General features: G+C 35.2%; 1 protein-coding gene and 1 pseudogene across 4 annotated transcripts in view; both read right to left on the minus strand.

Moving 5' to 3' along the window:
- Positions 1–217: 217 nt before the first annotated feature.
- Positions 218–1,097, minus strand: LOC101596247 (annotated as a pseudogene).
- Positions 1,098–7,015: 5,918 nt separating this feature from the next.
- The window catches only part of Sntg1 (syntrophin gamma 1), a 922,134-nt gene continuing 909,151 nt past the window's right edge, over positions 7,016–19,998 (minus strand). For all 4 annotated transcript variants that reach the window (XM_045143328.1, XM_045143330.1, XM_045143327.1 and 1 more), the window contains one exon: positions 7,016–7,465. In XM_045143328.1, the coding sequence (XP_044999263.1) occupies positions 7,307–7,465 (159 nt within the window). In that variant the 3' untranslated portion in view covers positions 7,016–7,306. The remainder of the gene's footprint in view (positions 7,466–19,998) is intronic.

The following is a 19,998-nucleotide window of genomic DNA, read 5'->3' on the forward strand; positions in this document are numbered from 1 at the left end:
CCCACACCCATCAGGAAAGAATCCTATAACTACATTATCCCAGTGAACCAGCTAAAGCATATGACTACAACAAGAGGAATCCAACTTAATATTGAAATCATAAAACGTGGTATTTGACAACAAATGGGCTTAAAGAGCTCATCGTGGAGGTGGAAGCACAGAGCTCTTGCTGGGTGGCTGGCATCCCACCGCTGCTCCCGCTCCACCGCGCTGACACTCAGGCAGACACCTACGGTGGTGGCGGCTCCTTGGTGGTACCACTCACTGCAGTGCCATCGTCATACAGAGGCAACAGCACCATGGTATCATTGCCAGTAACGTAAACCAGGACATCGGAGGAGTTCCTGCCATTGATGATGTATTGGTAGCAGTTCCAAACACAGCTCATCAAGTAGCCCTTGAATGTCAAGATAATGCTGATAAACAGAAGGATAATAAGGACCAAGCAGGTAGGGTTCACTGACATGATAGCATCTCTGCAGGGAAAGTCAGGAGGCAGCCGCTGTACATACTCCTGGGTGGAGTTTGGGTAAATAAGCACAGTGATCGCCACCAAGGTATTCAGGGCAAAATTGAAGATCTGGTAACAGAAGAACGTGATGATTCAGGCAGCATGTTGCTTGTATGCACCATAGGTAGCCATCACACATATCAGGATCATGAGAAGGGAAATCGCAATGGCAATGCACATGTTGGCATCACCCATGAACTAAGAGTCCCCTCTGAGCTCATAACTTGAAAAAGGTTACTGGGGCTGGAGAGATGGCTTAGCGGTTAAGTGCTTGCCTGTGAAGCCTAAAGGACCCTGGTTCGAGGCTCGATTCCCCAGGACCCACGTTAGCCAGATGTACAAGGGGGCACAAGCATCTGGAGTTTGTTTGCAGTGGCTGGAGGCCCTGGCGCGCCCATTCCCTCTCTATCTGTCTCTTTCTCTCCCTCTCTCTCTCTCTCTGTTACTCTCAAATAATGAAATAAAAATGACAAAAAAAATTAAAAGAAAAAAAAAAAGAAAAAGGATACTGGTTTGGATCAGCCAGAGTGCTCAATAAAATCAAAACGAACACAGCATTGGTGATAGACTCTAGGGGAAGTTCCATGATGGTAGGAGAAAATGATGGCATGAGTGGAGGGTGGACTTCACCTCCTGGGCAACATCAGATGGACAGGAGAGTGTGCCCCTGTAGGAAATCTTATCAAAGAACAGAGCGGAAACAGAATGGCCGTTCCTCCTTAAAGAATTTGAAAGTATAGAGGCCTTCTTTGTCTCCCATTCCTGTCTCCTAGCCCTTTCCCTTAGAAACTCATAAAAAGACAACACCTGACTTTATTCTTTGGATTTCTAGAACCTCTCTTTCACTCTCTGGCTACAGACCTCACTATGGTACCTGGCATAATGCTTTCAATTTTCTCAATAAAACCTTCACATTTAAAAAGGCATTGTCTCAGCTACCTCTCGTCAACCTGTCCTCTTGCTCTCCCTCTCATTCTTCCTTTTTAGTCAGTAATAAAAGAGTGTGTGTTCTGTCTTTGTTTGGTCTCTCAATGAAAGCAAGGCTGTTCCCAAATGGATCTGCCCACCTCACTTTCTGGAGTATTGGTAATGAAGGAGATAAAAGAAATCTAACTTCTCCAGAAGGTAAGTAAGGAACAGAAACCCAAAGAGGGAGCAAGGAGATACATTATGTTCATCTTGACAGAACTGAAACTTGGATCTGATCATATCTGTCCAAGATGGGTGCTAGGGACAAGCTTAGCAGGAACTTCCTGTTTCTTCTTCAGTTTGGCCCTAGGTCAGCTCCCTGAGTCCATAAACCAATCAGATATTGGTCCTTTTTGGGTGCCATTGAGTCCAAATCAATCATGTTTCTGCTTATGGGCAAGCATTTTGATTAAAATTTTACTTTCTTCAGGCTGGACATCACTCAGTAGGTAAGTGCATTTGTTTTGCGGAATCCTCAGGACCTGAGTGGGTGTGAGACATCCCTAATTGAATCTCCACAACCTTTGTAAACAGCTGGGTGTAGTAACACACATCTGAACCCCAGGTCTGTGGTGAGAAGAGGTAAGAACATTATTGGGTTAATGCATGACAAGTTTCAGAGTCTGGAAGAGATTACATTGAAAGGAAAGACAGGGAGTTGATGATGGAGGGGATACCTCATGTTATCCTCTAGGACTCCACAGGTGAGCACATGGGTCAGAACATCAGCATATACATGTAGATATACTACACACACCACACATACTGTGCACATACCAAAAATTTAGCTTACCATAGGATATAGTAATCTTATTCCAAGAGCATTGTAAAATAAAAATCTCTGCATAAAATAACGTATGCATTTATATGATCTTTTTATTGTAGTTACCCAAAACTGGGAATAAACCAAGTGGCATTCATATGGAGAGAAGGTAAGTGCTTCCATACAGGAGCATATTTTCCACGGTAAAATAGACAAAACATTGACAGCATTAATGGGACTCAGAGGCCCCCTCTAAGAAAGCCACGGGCTTACAAAGATGATCCACATACATTAGATTTAAAAATGGAATAGCACAAAGCCAGAGAACAGAGCAATGTGGAGAGGGGCTGGGCTAAAAATGACACTGATAAAGTGACATTAAGATATCTTTTGGAGACTTGATCTGTTTTAAATATTAATCTTGGTGGTAGTAAACAATGTTCAATTTCTTAGTATCCACATAAACCAGATGCACAAGGTAGCACATGTGTCTGGCTAGAGACCCTGGCATGTCCATTTTTCTTCTCTCCTCTTCCCCTTTCAAATAACTAAATAAAATATTTGGAAAAAAAAACCTTAATTTCTCAATAAAAATTTATTTTTCCTTTGTTTCTCAAAATGAATGGTGAGACACTGTTTTAAAATTTCATTTAGTGACCAGGATAATATCAAACTTGGAACTGTTCTAAATGATTTCTGTGAATACTCTTTTTTTTTAAATTTTTTTTGTTTTTGTTTTTCGTGTTGTTTTTTTTTTTGTTCATTATTTATTTATTTATTTGAGAGCGACAGACATAGAGAGAAAGACAGATAGAGGGAGAGAGAGAGAATGGGCGCGCCAGGGCTTCCAGCCACTGCAAACGAACTCCAGACGCGTGCGCCTCCTTGTGCATCTGGCTAACGTGGGACCTGGGGAACTGAGCCTTGAACTGGGGTCCTTAGGCTTCACAGGCAAGCGCTTAACCCTAAGCCATCTCTCCAGCCCTGTGAATACTCATTTTGATGGCATTGCTATTACCAAAAAGACAACTGTGGTCCTGTAGGATGCAATATGATGAACTGTTTCTCTATTACTAATGACAGCGCAGGCATCTCAACGTGGATTATACCCATAATGAGCCATTATAAAGATATCAAAGTTGTCATGTTTAAAAGCTGTGATTCTGATTGTGAAAGTCATATGGCAAATAGCATGTTTCTTCATGCTTTTGTGTCTTTGAGAGTCCAAATATTAATTCTTCATGAATATTGATGATTCACATTATATTACAAATAATTTTCTGTCCATGATAGACCCGTCATATTTTCCTGTTTTCATTGAAGTTTAGTGACTCAGGACCATGGTAAAACTACACATGCAACAAATCAAAGCCAAAGAAATTCAGAACAAATGTAGTAAAAAACAGTTGTTTTTATTTTCCAGTATACTTCATTTTTAAAAAAGGTATACTTTCATTAGTAATACATTAATTAACTGAAAGAATGAAGTGACAAGTCATTGTCATGTTCTTAATTTACATTTTATAAACATCCATCAAAAATTAAAAATGAAATAAATATATTTACATTTCATATTTCTGATAGTTCATTGCATTTTGATATGTATAAAATATAAGACATTTATAATAGTTTGCTTATCTTCCAAAGTAAATTAGAAAGTGCAATGAGATGACTTGGCTTTAAAATATTAAGTAATAAGAATGAAATAAACAATTTTATCGGTATAAGTCAAGCAATTCCTTCAGGAGACCTAATGGCATGGTAGGATTGATTCTAGAAATGTTGTCATATTGGAGAATCTACACATACCTTACCAAGTAAAATACAAGGTTGTCTCTGTGCTTTCAAGCTTTTCCACACTGCTAATTTCAAACATTAAATTTAAGTTATTGGTAAAGTTATTACTGTTCTTCAGTTATAAGTCAAGCTTCACTTATAGCCAATATTCAACATGGACTAAGTTTATGGAGAAGCTTTGTCATTGTAAATGAGGGGAATAAGGACCCATAAACTAACACACCCAGAGGAGGATTTTGTCACCTCTGTAAAAATGCTTTCTCTGGTGGTTGATATTGACTTGGCATTTATTTCCAAGTAATTGCTTTTCTTTTTTTTTTTTTTGAATGGCAGTTTTACAAGTGCAGGCTTGAAAGCTGTAAGTTGGTTTAGGTTTGAAATATGGGCAAGAAATAAATGAGTGTATTCTCCCTTGAAAAATCAGACTGGGTGGTAAGTGTTGGGGTAAACATTTTATTTATAGCATTTATTAAAATACTTTTGAAATAAGTTATTCTTGCACTATAACAAAATTAAAATGCCCTTGCTTTTTTATACTTCATCTTAAATGACATATTTGATTATTAGGCAATAGACATTATCTTACTTAGCATTTTTGAAATAGTTACAGACTCTTTTCTGTGAGTGGTAGTCCACTTTAAGTTTGAACTATGTCCATTGTAATGAACTCTTTGATGATTTCACCTACTCTCAGTCACACACATGCACACATGTACATATACACCTTAACATACATCAAGGCACTGGAGCGGTTCACATGTACTTTAACTTTTTTTTTTTTAAGTGTGCTCAATGTTTAAACTAGAGCTTGGTAAATCAGTCTCATATATCTAATCTTGTTTATATGGGAAATAGAGATTTATATTTTTTCATTTCTAAACTTTTCATTCCAATAGTCCTGGCCATAAAAATGATAATGGCTAATCACACTATAAAGAAAAATTAATACTAATTGTTTAACTGATGAAATCTTAAAAGTATTTCCTTCATTATTCATCATGTTAAACAACAATTTAGGCATTGTGGTATTTTCTCATTAGTAAAAAAATAACAAGAAGGATGTTGTAATAAGTTGTAATTCAAGCAACATTTATAGTATAACTTAAAGAATATTGTGTACATATATATATATGAAATATACTCTTAGTTTTAAGGTCAATGTCCTATATTTATAACTGTACATTTGTACATGTGTGTCTGTGAATACTTAGACACAAACCCTATATTCACAAGGATCCCAGAATTCACCTTTGATGTCATCATGAACATGATTACAGTCAAAAGTTTTATAACAGAAAGGAAACTTACTTGGTGTTCTTTGTACTTTTAAATTGAACTTTATAAACTCTGTCACTAATTTTTAAATGATTCTATAAGACCTAGGTAAAACTTTAAACCTTTGTTTTTATTTATTTTACTTTTGGATGAAGGATTCATTTCCTGTAGCTTGCAGACAGACCAGATCATTACACTGTGAACACACAGGCATCACCCAACACGGGATACACTGAGCTGCAGTTTAGTAGCAATGAGCCACCTTTTTGATTACAAGGGTGGAGATCTCTCATTACTCTTTCTCCAGTTGCAAATCTGGAAATAATCTACAGAAGTCAGATTTTTGGTGGACTTAATGTTTTGCCATGTATGTGATTAATATATCAAGCAATCATTTCAATGTGATATCCTAATCATGGTGTGTATTCAATTTGATTATCAAAATAAAATATACTAGAACTTTGTCATCCAATTTTCCAGTTATTTGATGAAACATCTTAGGTCTAACTTAACACTTCTTAGGTTGAATCACATGTTCTCAGCTTTTTTTTCCAATTTACTATTTTTAAGGAATCTGTTACCAAATAAACTTTCTATTTTTTTTATTTAATGAATATACATCCTTGAAATAAACAACTTCCTTCCTTCTTGAGTCTTGAATGACATTTTCTTTTATTTAAGAAAAGAATACTGAACTGCTTATTAAACACATGTTCTTTTTTTAACAAGGAAACCTTATTAAGTCTATTTACTTAGGAAAGTATGCCAATTAAATTCTTTGCAATACGCACATAGTTGTCTAAAAGTTGACACCAGTAAACCTATAGTGAAGGACAGAGGTTTTTTTACTTTTTACAACCACATAGTACCTGGCCTTGAATTTGTGGATGCATACATTTTTGTTTTACAAATTTCTAGCTCTTCATATTTATCTGCTAAGGTAAGATAATTAAAATAGCCTACATCATTTGCTGTTACTTAATCACTCTCCAAGACAGACCAAGATGTACATTTTAACTTTTAGTTTCAAATCTCAGCCAGATACTCATAATGTATTACTCAAACAAAAACCATAAATAATAGGTTTGAGACTGTTTTGTAGGAGTGCTCCAGTTCATGAAGAAATGGTAGTGAGAGTTACAAGTAATAGTTTCTTATGCCATATTTGATGATATTATTTTCTCTGAAAATGTTTTTAGAAAGTCACCAAAGATTTATAAATCTTTAATTTGATAAGACATCTTATTATGCAAAATAGAAGTCTTTAAAACAAAGGAAGAAAAAGAAGATTCATGAATCTTGCCATCAATCATGATTAATACATTTTTGGCATATTTGGTTGACATTGGCAGTTAATAAAACATTTTAATAACAGTGACCCCAAGGAGTAATAGTACATTTCACAGTGTGTCTATCATAGGTCAATGTAATTATCTTTCTGTCATTCTAAAGAACAATTTAAAATTAGTTGTACAGAATTGGAATGCCAATGTAGTGGGATGAGACTATAAGGAGAAACTTAAGATGGCAAATTAAACTGTTCCATTCTTTGATGAAATTATTCTTTTGCATGCTCCTTGCTGTCATTTTTGAACCTCTTTCATTCATAATACAATGACAGACATTAGTTCATGATCTGGCCCAATACATGTTTCTCATACAAAATATTCTAAAATACAGAAATAACCATTTAATTCTCATTTTATTTATAAGTACCTTACAGTTTTTATATTATTTACATATATTACACCATCCATTTTTTTTTTTTTTGTCTTCATGCTTGGTGAAAGCAAACACTGATACAAATCAAGTGAGGGAGTTCATTTGGGATTATGTCCAGGTGCCTTCCAGAAGACAATTATGTCTGAGACGTCTCATGACCTTTTCCCTAAAATTTAAGTCTGATTTTATCAATGTGGAGATACAGTGGTTTCTTTGGGGTCTTCATGGGTTTAACTAGTCATGGTAAATGTCAAAAACTGCTCAGTACGTCAGTTTGTATACTTTGCTTTGCTTGTTGTTGCAGAGGTGCCAGCAGCAGAGGCAGAAGCCTGATTACCTAAAAATAGAGGGTCCAGACATGCTACTTTGGCCGCAAAAAATGAATGAATGCAGTGAAGAACAGCAAATAAATTTGAAAATTCCAATTCCTAAAAGGAAAAACAAATAGGTCAGATAACATAATTTTTTTAGTAAAATTGGCAGTAGCTAGTCATTTTTAACTTATCTAGTATCAATAATATCTAATGCATAAAGGCTGATTTCTAATTAAGACTTATTGGCTAATAAGTGTGATGATTAATCTCTGGTTGTCAACTTGACAGGATTTAGTATCTCCATGGAAGCAAATCTTCGGTCATGTATTTATGCATTGTAAATTGATTTCTATAAATGGCAGCTAGGAGATAGGGGTGTAGTATTCCTCTTCTTATTTTTGCTTGTGTGTGTGTGTGTGTGTGTGTGTGCGTTTGTGTTCACATATGCATGTGCATGTGCATATGCATGTGCTGTATACACGTGTATGGGCCGATGGGGCATCCCATGAACTTTCCTGTAGCTGAGTGAGCTTCCTTCCTGTGGTGACTGGAGCTGAACATCAGGTATCCCATTGTCCTTTACTGGTTCTTACTGAAGACAGACTCTCTTACTGATGATAGAGCTTGCTGATGTTTTTGTGAGTTCCAGCAATTCTTGGGTCTGTGCTAGGGTTGCAGATGAACGTGGCCATACCCAGCTGTTTATGTGTGCCTGAAGTTGGAAATTTAGTAATATGTAGGGCCTCTTTAGGCCCTTATGTTTGCACAGGTAAAATGCCCTTAACAACTGGGCCATCTCTCTAGCATGCAGGATAAATACTGCATAGAAGTATATTTTTCAAAGTTTATTTTTTATTCTTGATGCTATATAAATTAGGCTAATCCTAAAAGTACCTTAAAGTGTATTGATATCTTTATGCATGCTTCAAATAACTAATATGGATTAGAATAGCTCAAATATATTCTTCAACATTCTGTAAAGTGAGTTAATTTTTTTCCACAGGAAACTGCATGAGGTTTGTGAGGGAATACGGTTTATACAACACTAGGAGACACATGGTGCAGCACAAAAGTAATCCATGCAGCAATTATTGTAGTTAGTTGTACAATGGTGCATGCAGCAAATTTACAAAATTAAAACAAATAGGAAACAGTAATTAAGTAGATTTCATTAGCTCATTTTAGAATTTTTGGCAAGATGTGTTCTATTTACAAACCTATGCAAATTTGTAACTCACATATCATTAGCAACAAAATCATATATCTTGTAATGAAAATGGAAACATAAACTTATTTCTAACCACAAATTATGATAGAGTAGCCATAAAATCCTAGGGAAATACTCAGGATAGATTTTAAAATATTATTTATTTATTTATTTGAGAGCGACAGACACGGAGAGAAAGACAGATAGAGGGAGAGAGACAGAATGGGCGTGCCAGGGTTTCCAGCCTCTGCAAACGAACTCCAGACGTGTGTGCCCCCTTGTGCATCTGGCTAACGTGGGACCTGGGGAACTGAGCCTCGAACCAGGGTCCTTAGGCTTCACAGGCAAGCGCTTAACTGCTAAGCCATCTCTCCAGCCCTCAGGATAGATTTTAAAAGTATGATGTCTTAAGTATTTTTATGAAATATCAACAGGGCTCTCATGAACACATTTTAATTCTAAGAGGATTGCAACATGTCTGATACATGTATGTCCTCAATGAAGTTAATATATAGACTGTCATAACCACAATTAGCATAACTCTCATGGAGTAAATACTGAAAGTATCAATAAGGTCATTCCTTTTTTACTCTAATGAAAGTTGTAGAATTACAACTGATTTAAACATTACTTTTAATGCTTTTAATTTATAGCATGTGACAATAGAAATAATACTTGATGTGAAAGTGATTTTAAAATTTTGGACAGTGTAAGATTGTCCTGTTTGTTATTAAACAACAATAAACATTCATTTTTTCTTTATAAGGAAAGAATAGGTTTGGATGTTTTCATGGGGGAAATACTATAACATTTTTTTTAAAAATGTTACTAGTACATATTTTAAAGAATGGCTATCAAAATTAGATCATCAAATCCCACAAATTCCTCAATTATACAGGTCTTTTAAGGAAGATTTAGGCTTTCACTTATTTCTACATAGCCTGTAAGTTATTTGTTAATGATATGATAATGATTGAGATTTTATTAGGGGAGGGGAGATAGAGAAAGAAGGGCAGGAACTGTTGATGAGATCACACAGCAAGAGAAAGATGAACTCACTCTCAGTCCACCACTATGCAGCCAGTTCAAGAAATCACATTTATCCATCATCACTCCTGTGTAAACACATCAAGGTGAACTGCTACCCTTTTAACAATTATTAATGCTTTCTAGATTTGTATTTCCATTCACTTAATCAACACAAATAGCTTCCCTGAAACTGTACACTGTTCCCTTGAAACAAAGGATTCATGATTCTTATTAGCTTAATACAGCTCATTAAGTAGGTTGGAGAGATGGTTTGGTGGTTAAGGCATGTGTGTGTCTGCAAAATCAAAGGCTCCACATGCAATTCCCCAGAACCCACATAAGCCAGAAGCACTCGGTGGTGCGTGTGTCTGGAGTTCATTTGGAGTAGCTGGATGCTCTGGTGCATCCATTCTCTCTCTGTCTCTGTTTCCCTCTCTCCCTGTCCATCTCTCAAATAAATAAATAAAAATAAAACATATTTTTTCAATAGAAAGAAACAGACAGGGAGAGCAACCCATGGACAATGGAAAGAAAAAAAGAATACTTAAAAAAATCTTAAGTAAAAGCTATCTTTAAAATTTAAGTATTAACTTACTTAGAATATTCTATATTACCTTTCCTTTTTATTTATTTATTTTTTTCGATAAAAAGCAACAAATCAACCTGACAAAAGACAAGTCATGGCACCCTAGGAACATGAATACAGGAAGTAACCCCCTATCAGCACATGCTCAGTAAAGGACAACACAGTAGGAAAGAGTGTTTGAGAAGCCATGGAGAGCAAGAACACAGTGCCATGTGGATTTAATTTTGAGATACCCAAGAATAAACAGTTATGGTGTTTGTTGGAAAATATTCCATGTAGCAGAAGTATAATTTCAAATACCTTTAGAAAAGGCACTCTAGGATTTTGATGAAAGTAAGGGCCCATTTGTGCAGCACAGAGTGAATTCAGTTATCATTAGAAAATCAAGTCAAAGAAACAAAGGAGCAGAATATGCTGAGCAATATTACCTGCATGTGTTTTACCATGAGCAATTAATCTAAGAATTAGAAACTTATTAAAATGATTATCCTGGCCAAACTAATGAGAATGAGAGGAGAAAGACCACGTTGTGGTTTTCAATGACAAAAGCCTTTGAAAGAGAAGTCGAGGAACTACTTGGAGTTGTCATGGATAGAAAGGTTGCAAGGTTGAAACTGACGTAAGAACAGTTTTGACACAAAAAGATCAAAATTTTTGTTTTGTATGTCTGAGAGAAGAACAGATACATAAGGGGTGGTAATTGGAACATCACAGTGCTATTGAGGGTATTAAGGTATATCAGGTTTGGAATTGAAAAACTGTGATTCTGTCAGCCTGCAAAAGATAGGTCACCTTATTTCTAGGTGAGATGATAAAGGGATGTGTAGAATGTAGGGGAAAGAAAGTTTCCTCATCCCATGGATAGTATGGTACAGAAATGTAGGGAGTTTGTGGAGAACCAACAAAGGACAACAGCAATTGTAAAGTGGGAGAGAAAAATCAGAGGCCTCTATAAAATTCAAACTCATATTTGCCAATGGGCTTGACAATATGGTAATCATTTTTATACTTTGAAAAAGGATATTTGTACCATAATGACAACAAAATATTCCTGGAAATGTCTCTCAAACATAGAAGATTAAGTCAAAATAAACAAGAAAGCTGAAAATTATCTTTCCTTCCTAAATAAAGCAAAGTCCAATAGGACATATTAATACTGTATTTGTAACATTTCAGAAATGTGCATACAGCAGTTGTTCTGTTTTTATAGACTCCCTAATGAGTGCTTGAACCCATAGTAAGAACTAGCCATTCTATAGATATTCCTCAATTGCTCCAAAATGATCAAAACCATTAGCAAATAAAAAAAATATTTTAAGAGAAAAGTGCACTTAATACCATGATGTACCATTTATAAAAACAAATGCATAAAATGTAACCATCAAAAAGCAGATGTTTTTTAATATCTGCTGAGATTGTTTCATAATAAGCATATGATTAAAAGCATAAATCAATCCTGAGTCAGGGTGTACCTATAAATATTGTATTTTGTATTTATTCACACATATGAAACAGCTTAATTCATAAATTAATCAGATCAGGTAATAAAATTAGTAATTGTAGAAGTATAAAGTATAATATAATAAAAAATTATATGAATATAGTCCTTTCCTCTTTAGTTTTTAAAACATTTTTTATTGTTTGAGAAAGAGAGACAGACAGACACAGAGAGTGACTACAGGTAAGCCAGAACTTCGTGTCACTGCATATGAATTCCAGACATGTACCACTTTGTGTACCTGGCCTTACATGGGTACTGGGGAATAGAACCAAGGCTGTCAGGCTTTGCAAGTAACTTTCTTTGACGACTGAGCCACATCTCCTCCCTCTTTTCTCTTAAACTATTTCAAAAGCAACTAATAGGTGGGTGCTCACGTTAAAGGGATAACTCATGCTACAGGAAGAAGGGAGGAGAAAATAGGCACACAATCTGACTATGATACTCAGTATGGTATGCAATGTAAGAATTAATGCTTTTCATGATTTCTGAAGTTTGCCATCTATTACTTTCAGCTCATTATTAGTTATGGGTACTGCAAACATAGAACATGAAAGCATAATTAAGTGTGATAGTAGAATATTATTAGGTTGCTTGTATAAATTTTAGAGAACTAAAATATGTGGACAAATATGGAACTAATTGTCTAAAAAATAGAAAATAATAAAAAAGAACACTGCAGTATCCAGCACAAAATCAATGACAGTGAATACAAAGAGAGGCATAGAGAGGGTGTTCAAAGCACAGATGAGGCAGAGTACATGGGTCCAAGTGGGATGGATTTTTACATGTAGCATTTTGATATGTAGCTTTGCTTACTTCTGTTTGAAATGGGAAACAAAATGTCATTGGATGGTAGAGGGCAAGGCAGAAAGTCTTGAAAAATTGGAAAGTGCACTAAATGATTTCTGGATATTAACATATGGAACTTACCTTCTTCCAGTCTGTGTTTCCTTTAAAATTTCTGTTGATCTCCTGAATCTACTGCATGTCTAACTGATATCAATCAATAGTTCAGTCCCCATATAAATTTTCATACCTTCTTCTCATAGCAACACCATAATGATATAAACCTCAGGTCATTAAAGCATGAATAAAGGGATCTTCTAGAGTGTTACAACAAATCTATTGAAAGCCATTAGGAAAAAGTACATTTTCTGGAATGTTCTGCTTTTTGTAACAAGCTCCTTCTTGTCAGCCATTATGATTCTCATTTTTTTCTTGAGGCCCATGTTAGCTCCAATATTCTTCATGACCTCACAGTCAACAGATAGGGAAAGAAACCGCTCTTACTATTAATAGAATGCTTCTTCCATATACCACTAGGTGCAGTCAGATATGCCTAAGCCACTTTATAGTTGCATAATTATTATCAATATCAAGTTTTATAACATTTGCACCACTTCAGAAATAAATTTCACATCCAAATAAGTCAATTTTCATTTCTCCTGCCAATCCTGATCTCTTTATCCTCATATTGAATGTTCTATTTTGAGCGTTTTATATAACTAACTTCATACAGATGAGTACTGTGATGTTTGAATTCAACTGACATAATAATTTTAAGCTTTCTCCATGCTGTACAATGTATTTGTACATTCATTCTCTTTCTTCACGAATAATATCCAATTAAGTGGCCATAATTCATTGTCTAATTCCATTGTTGACCATCTGGTTTACTTCCATTATTTGGTTATTGTACGTAATACTATTGTGCACATCTGTGTACAATTTTCTAGGAAGGTGGTTTTCATCTTGTTTGGTATACAGTTAAGAGTGAAGTTTCTGGGTAATATGACAGTTCTACGTTGCATATTTTGTGAAATATCAACTGTTTTTGTAGGAGATAAAACACTTTGCTGCCACTAGCAAACTGTAAAGGAACCAGCTTTTCTACATCCTTAACAATCATTGTTATTGCTTTGAAGTTATGATAGCTTCCTACTGAGTGAAAATAAGTTTTTTATAGTTTTGAATTGCATTTCCATCACTACTAATTTAAAAAATGTTTTTGTACCATTTGAATGAATTTTCTGAAAAATGTCGACTCAGGTCTATTTGAAATGGATTATTTGAAATGGAGTAACAAGGTTTTTATTTTTATTTTTAGACAGACAGAGAGAGAGAGAGAGAGAAAGAGAGAGAGAGAGAGAATTGGCATGCCAGGACCTTAACTATTAAAATAGAACTTCTGAGACTTGTGCACACCTAGTGCCATGTGCAACCTTGCACTTGGCTCATCTTTATGCAGCTGAGTTGGGTTTGGAGAGTCAAACATGATTACTTGTACTTTGCAGGTAAGTGCCTTACCTACTAAGCCATCTCTCTAGCACTCGCAAGGTTTTATGTAGCCCAGGTGGTCTTAAACTTGCGGTTTACTTTGAACTTCTAATCATCCTTTCTCTATCACTTGAGGACTCGATTATAACCTTTTGCCACCATATCCCTTGTTTTTAATATTGTAATGGGGATGGAACCCAAAGCTTAATTCATGTAAGGCAAGCACTTTACCAACTTAGACAAATCTTCAGCTCTATTTTCATATTCCATTTTTTTTCTTTTAAATTAGTATTGTAATCAGTGCATACAGTTAAGTTGGTACTATTGTAGTCTCCTCCCTGTCCTCTCCCTCCACAGGTATCCTCCTGGTTGGGGAATATGGGTCATGCATTGTGGGGATAGCCATCAGTTACGGGTAGGAGGAAATGTCTCTGTGTATCATGAAGCAATGTGTGGCTCTGACATTCTTGCTGCCCCCTCTTCTGAAAATTTCCCTGAGCCATGTTAGGTTCATTTTAGGTTATTTTCTATTTTACTAGTAAAGACTCCTTAAATATTATACACATGAGCATTTTTAAACGATGGGTACATTTTTCTTTTATTCTATGTACTATATCTCTACTTTCTTTATTGTACAATAACACAAATGTTCATTTTTTTTAATTTTAATGACATTCAGGGTTTCATGTTTGTCTTGTGTGTTTCTGGTGTTATAACTCAGACCATCAGGCCATTGCCATGCTCTGTGTAGAAAACTATAGTTTACTCATATGTTTTCCGGCTCTTACATATAATTCTGTAATTTATGTTTGGGTAACTTTTGAATGATGTTAAGAAAAAGATTAAATCATATTCCACTGTGTTGAAAAGTATACCTAAGATTAATCATAGATGAGCATTGTTTCTATTCCAGTGTCTGTCTGCCTTGTCTCTCCTTCTGCCAGCACTTCTCTGTTTTGTAATGTTCAAAAACAGAAGCCCCAGGGCTGGAGAGATGGCTTAGCGGTGAAGCCTAAGGACCCCGGTTCGAGGCTCGGTTCCCCAGGTCCCACATTAGCCAGATGCACAAGGGTGTGCACGCGTCTGGAGTTCGTTTGCAGAGGCTGGAAGCCCTGGCGCACCCATTCTCTCTCTCTCCCTCTATCTGTCCTTCTCTCTGTGTCTGTCGCTCTCAAATAAATAAATAATTAAAAAAAAAACAGAAGCCCCAACTTTAATTCCCTCTTTAAGATTGACTTTTATATTTTTATTTCTTTACATTTCTATAAATTTTTAGAGCACTGGACATTTAAAATCAAATGGATATTCTTCTAAGAATACAGGAAGTATTTTGATAAAGATAGGACTGAACCTTCATATTTATTTGGGGGTCACTGTTAGGCTAAAATAACTGATATTTCATTAGTGCACATGAGATATGGCTATATTTATTAGTCTAATTTCTTTCCTTTCAAGACAGTTACCAGTGAGTAACCTTGCATTCATTTTGTTCAAGAAATTTCTAATAACTGTATTTTTATATCTATTATCTTTGCAGTTACTTCCTGAATTTCAACCTCAGCTGTTCATGTTCATGGTACAGAAGAAGCACTGTGAATTAGTCTCCCAACATTGCTAGCCCTGCAGAGTTCATTGGTTAGAACATACTTTTAGCAGGTACAGAAGGATTTTCTGCGTTTCAGTCCATGTCTCCTCTCCATAGCTAGAACTTTCAATACAGTATTGGCAGCAGTGAGAAGAATATGTCATTTATTTTTTCATCCTGATTACAGATACAAGAGTATCCACTCTGTATTTCTTAATATTTTCTATAGCTATGAAAAAGTGGTAGATTTCTGCATACATTTGTGCCTTTTACAATAATTGTGTATTTTTCTCTTCTAATCACTTAATATGGCATATTGTACTGACTGCTTTTTTTTAAAATTATTTATTTATTTATTTGAGAGTGACAGACACAGAGAGAAAGACAGATAGAGGGAGAGAGAGAGAATGGGCGCGCCAGGGCTTCCAGCCTCTGCAAACGAACTCCAGACGCGTGCGCCCTCTTGTGCATCTGGCTAACGTGGGACCTGGGGAACCGAGCCTCAAACCGGGGTCCTTAGGCTTCACTGGCAAGCGCTTAACCGCTAAGCCATCTCTCCAGCCCCTGACTGCTTTTTTTTTAAATATTTTTTGTTCATTTTTTATTTCTTTATTTGAGAGTGACAGAGAGAATGGGCGCGCCAAGGTCTCCAGCCAGTGCATACGAACTCCAGATGCGTGCGACCCCTTGTGCATCTGGCTAACGTGGGTCCTGGGGAATTGAGCCTCGAACCAGGATCCTTAGGCTCCACAGGCAAGCGCCTAACGGCTAAGCCATCTCTCCAGCCCCTGACTGCTTTTTGATAAATGTCTTTCATGTATTATTTGGTTATATCCCAAGTGGCAATGGGCCATGATGATTTCTGTTGTTGCTGGATATGGCTTGGTAGCATTTTATTAAGGGCAGTATCAGTGACACTCATAAGGTCTGTTGTTCTGCAGGTTCCCTTTCTTCTGGATTTCTTTGGTTTTGGTATTGGATATTTATTCTTTCAAGTAATAAGCTAAATAATATTTCTTCTTAGGAATTTTGTTGAAAATAATTCATTTTGAGTTATTTAGCCAATTCTATAAGACATGTCATCTGGCTCTGACATGTTCTTTGTAGGTAGTGTTCTACAAATTCTGTTTACATATTTTTGTTATTTAATTTTATTCAAGTAATCTGTTTTCGGGTTACATTCATTGTTTTATATATTCTAGAAATTAAGCCGGGCGTGGTGGCGCACACCTTTAATCCCAGCACTCGGGAGGCAGAGGTAGGAGGATCGCCGTGAGTTTGAGGCCACCCTGAGACTCCATAATGAATTCCAGGTCAGCCTGGGCTAGAGTGAGACCTTACCTCAAAAAACAAAAACAAACAAACAAAAAAAAGTAACATATTTTTATTAAAATTTTATAAATTATTGAAATAACTATAGTGATTCTATAAATTTTTCAGCTTTATTTTCTAACTTCAGTGATATTTTACTGCTTTGAATTTATGATTTCAAAATTTTATCTCTCTTTTTACTCTACTTACTGAACCATATTTGTAAGGCAGTTTAACATGTATTTTTTATGATTTCAAATAGTTTAAATTACTGAAGATTACTTTATGATCAAAGCTACATATTTCTATCTCTCATAATGTGCTTATATTGAATGTACATGAGAACAACATGTTTATATTTAGTTGGTACATGTGATCATCTGGATGGTTAATCATGATGGCTGTGTTTTGCACGCCTTTTAGTCTTCTTTCCAATTGTTCTATTTATTTTAGACAAATGGATAGAACTTAAATTATTCAGTTGTATTTTTATTATCAAGTTCATCAGTACACACACACACACATGCACATACACACATATGTATGTGTGTATATATATGTATACCTATCTGTCTGTCTATCATCTATCTATCGGCTCTATTGTTATAATCAATTACTTTTATGATTGTTATGCTTCTGTTATAGGTAAAATATGAAATTACCCCAAAAGGCTTACATTTCAAATGCTTGGTCCCCACCTATTGGTGCTATTTTAACAAGAGTTGGCAATGTAGACAGAGGGAATTTAGGAGCACTTAAGGGTGTACCTAGGTTGCTGAAGAGGGGGCAGAAAGAATGTCAGAGCCACATGTTGGGTCATGATATGCAGAGACATTTATTTTACCCATATCTGTGGGCTAACTCCACAATGCATGACCCATATACCTCAACAAGGAGGGGCCATGGGGAAGGGGTAGGTCACGGGTGAGCCTAATAATGGTACCAAACTGACTGTATTTGCTGAGTATAAAACTAATTAATAAAAAAAAAGAGAAAACAAAAAATGTAAACAGTGAACTGGATGAGAAAACAATGAATTCTAACCATGAAGGTTAAAAGATATACAGCTATTGAAAAAATGGCCCACAGTGTTCTATGAGGTTATAAAAAATACTTTACATTCATGACCTCAGAGTTCAAAAATGAGGAACAAAATGGAAGAACAGGAAAGTATTAAATGGTATTAGTAAGATTTTGTTGAAATTAGCAGAAAAGTAATGTTTTCAGCAGTGATTTTCTATATAAAACATAAGGATAGGCCTTGAGAGATTGCATAGTGGTTGAAGATGCTTGCTTGCAAAGCCATACAGGCCAGATCTGATTTCCCAGTACTCACATAAAGTCAGATGCACAAAGGGGCACATGCACTTGGAGTGTGTTTGCAGTGGCAATAGACCCTGGCATTCTTATTCTCTCTCTCCTTCTCTCTCCCTCTCTCTTCTCTCTGTTTATATAAAAAAATTAAAGAATACAAAAAATATAAGGATAAAATTTAAAAAGAAAAGAAAACTGTTTGGCCACATGAGAATCATGCATCTGCAGAATGAAGACAGGAAAATTTCTTCAAAGATAGTAATAAAAACTAACCTATAGAAAAACAGAGTCCAGCTGGGCATGGTGGCACACTTATAAAATTGTAGCCAGGTGTGGTGGCACACACCTTTAATCCTAGTACTCGGTAGGAAGAGGTAGGAGGATTGCTGTGAGTTCAAGACCACCCTGAGACTCTATAATAAATTCTAGGTCAACCTGGGCTAAAGTAAGACTGTACTTCAAAAAACCCAATATAAAAACAAAATTATAAAATTGTATGGGGTGGTTCTTATTGTAAGTAGGGAACATATTTTTAAATTTTGTATATAAAATCATAAAAGTATACATAGCATATATATATATATATATATATATATATATATATATATATATATAATGATCCTGTGTGTTTTATACATTTAAATATAGAAAATACAACCTCTATACAAACAATTTTTACAATGCTATATTTATATTCACTGTAGGTAAAACAAATTTATTTCTTTAAAAATACAAAATGCTAGCTGGCAAAATGGTTTAATGTTCAAGGCACTTGCCTGCAAATCCTAAGAACCCAGGTTTGAGTCCCCAGAACCAACATAAGGCAGATGCATAAGGTGACGCATGTGCACAAGGTGGTGAACCCATCTGCAATTTGATTGCAGTGGCTGGAGGCCTTGCTGCACTAATTATCTCTCTCTCTCCCTTTCTCTCTCTCACTGTTTGTCTCTTATAAGAAAATGTACTAAAGACAAAAAAATAAAGTAGAAAGAAAGCAAAAGAGATAAAATATAAGTAGTCAAAAATGAAAATAGAAGTAAAGTATACTAGTAATAACATAAACTATAAATTGTCTAAGTACTTTGACGAATATAAACCTATGCATAAGCTTAACAACATGAAGTAAATATATGTTGTTTACAAGAACCTCAAATATATGATATTGTGTTTACAGTAAAAAAAAAAAAAAAAAAAAAACTGATACAAATTCCTAAAACTTTAATTGATAGTAGGTAGGAAACCAGTAAGTGTATTGAGTAATCTGAAACAATAGCAACTAACAAGATCTGGTTCACATTTATAGAACTTTGGCCAACAAAAGTAGAGTCAGGTTATGTGTAAGTTTATATGGGACTATACCACAACAGACAATGTCATATTTTCTATAACACAAAAATCAACAATTTAAAATGAGTAAGCTCATGGGGACTATATTATCTGATTACAGCAGACTCAATCACAGAAACAATCAAATTTCATAATATTTGAGAATGAAATAACAGTCTTCCAAATACTGTATTACAAAGAAGAAATGCTCAAAATAAGTCTTAAAACAGCATATTGAACTGAATGAAAATGAAACTAAATTAAGTCCAATCTAGTAGTAAAATGTTTTTAAGATATGACCATTGCTAAAAGGTGGGTAAGGACATCAACAACTCTCTATGTTAATTTTTACAACTTCATGAAAATCTACAATTATATTATACAAAACCCAAGTTAAAAGTCTGCCATCTTTTACTTGAGGACACCAAGGAGTTGTAGCATTTTAAAAAATAATTTATTTTGATAATCTCTGTCTTTTAATCTGAATGTGCACATAGTATTTGTATAGATA

Source organism: Jaculus jaculus, chromosome 2 (genome assembly GCF_020740685.1).
Source record: "Jaculus jaculus isolate mJacJac1 chromosome 2, mJacJac1.mat.Y.cur, whole genome shotgun sequence".
Lineage (NCBI taxonomy): Eukaryota > Metazoa > Chordata > Mammalia > Rodentia > Dipodidae > Jaculus > Jaculus jaculus.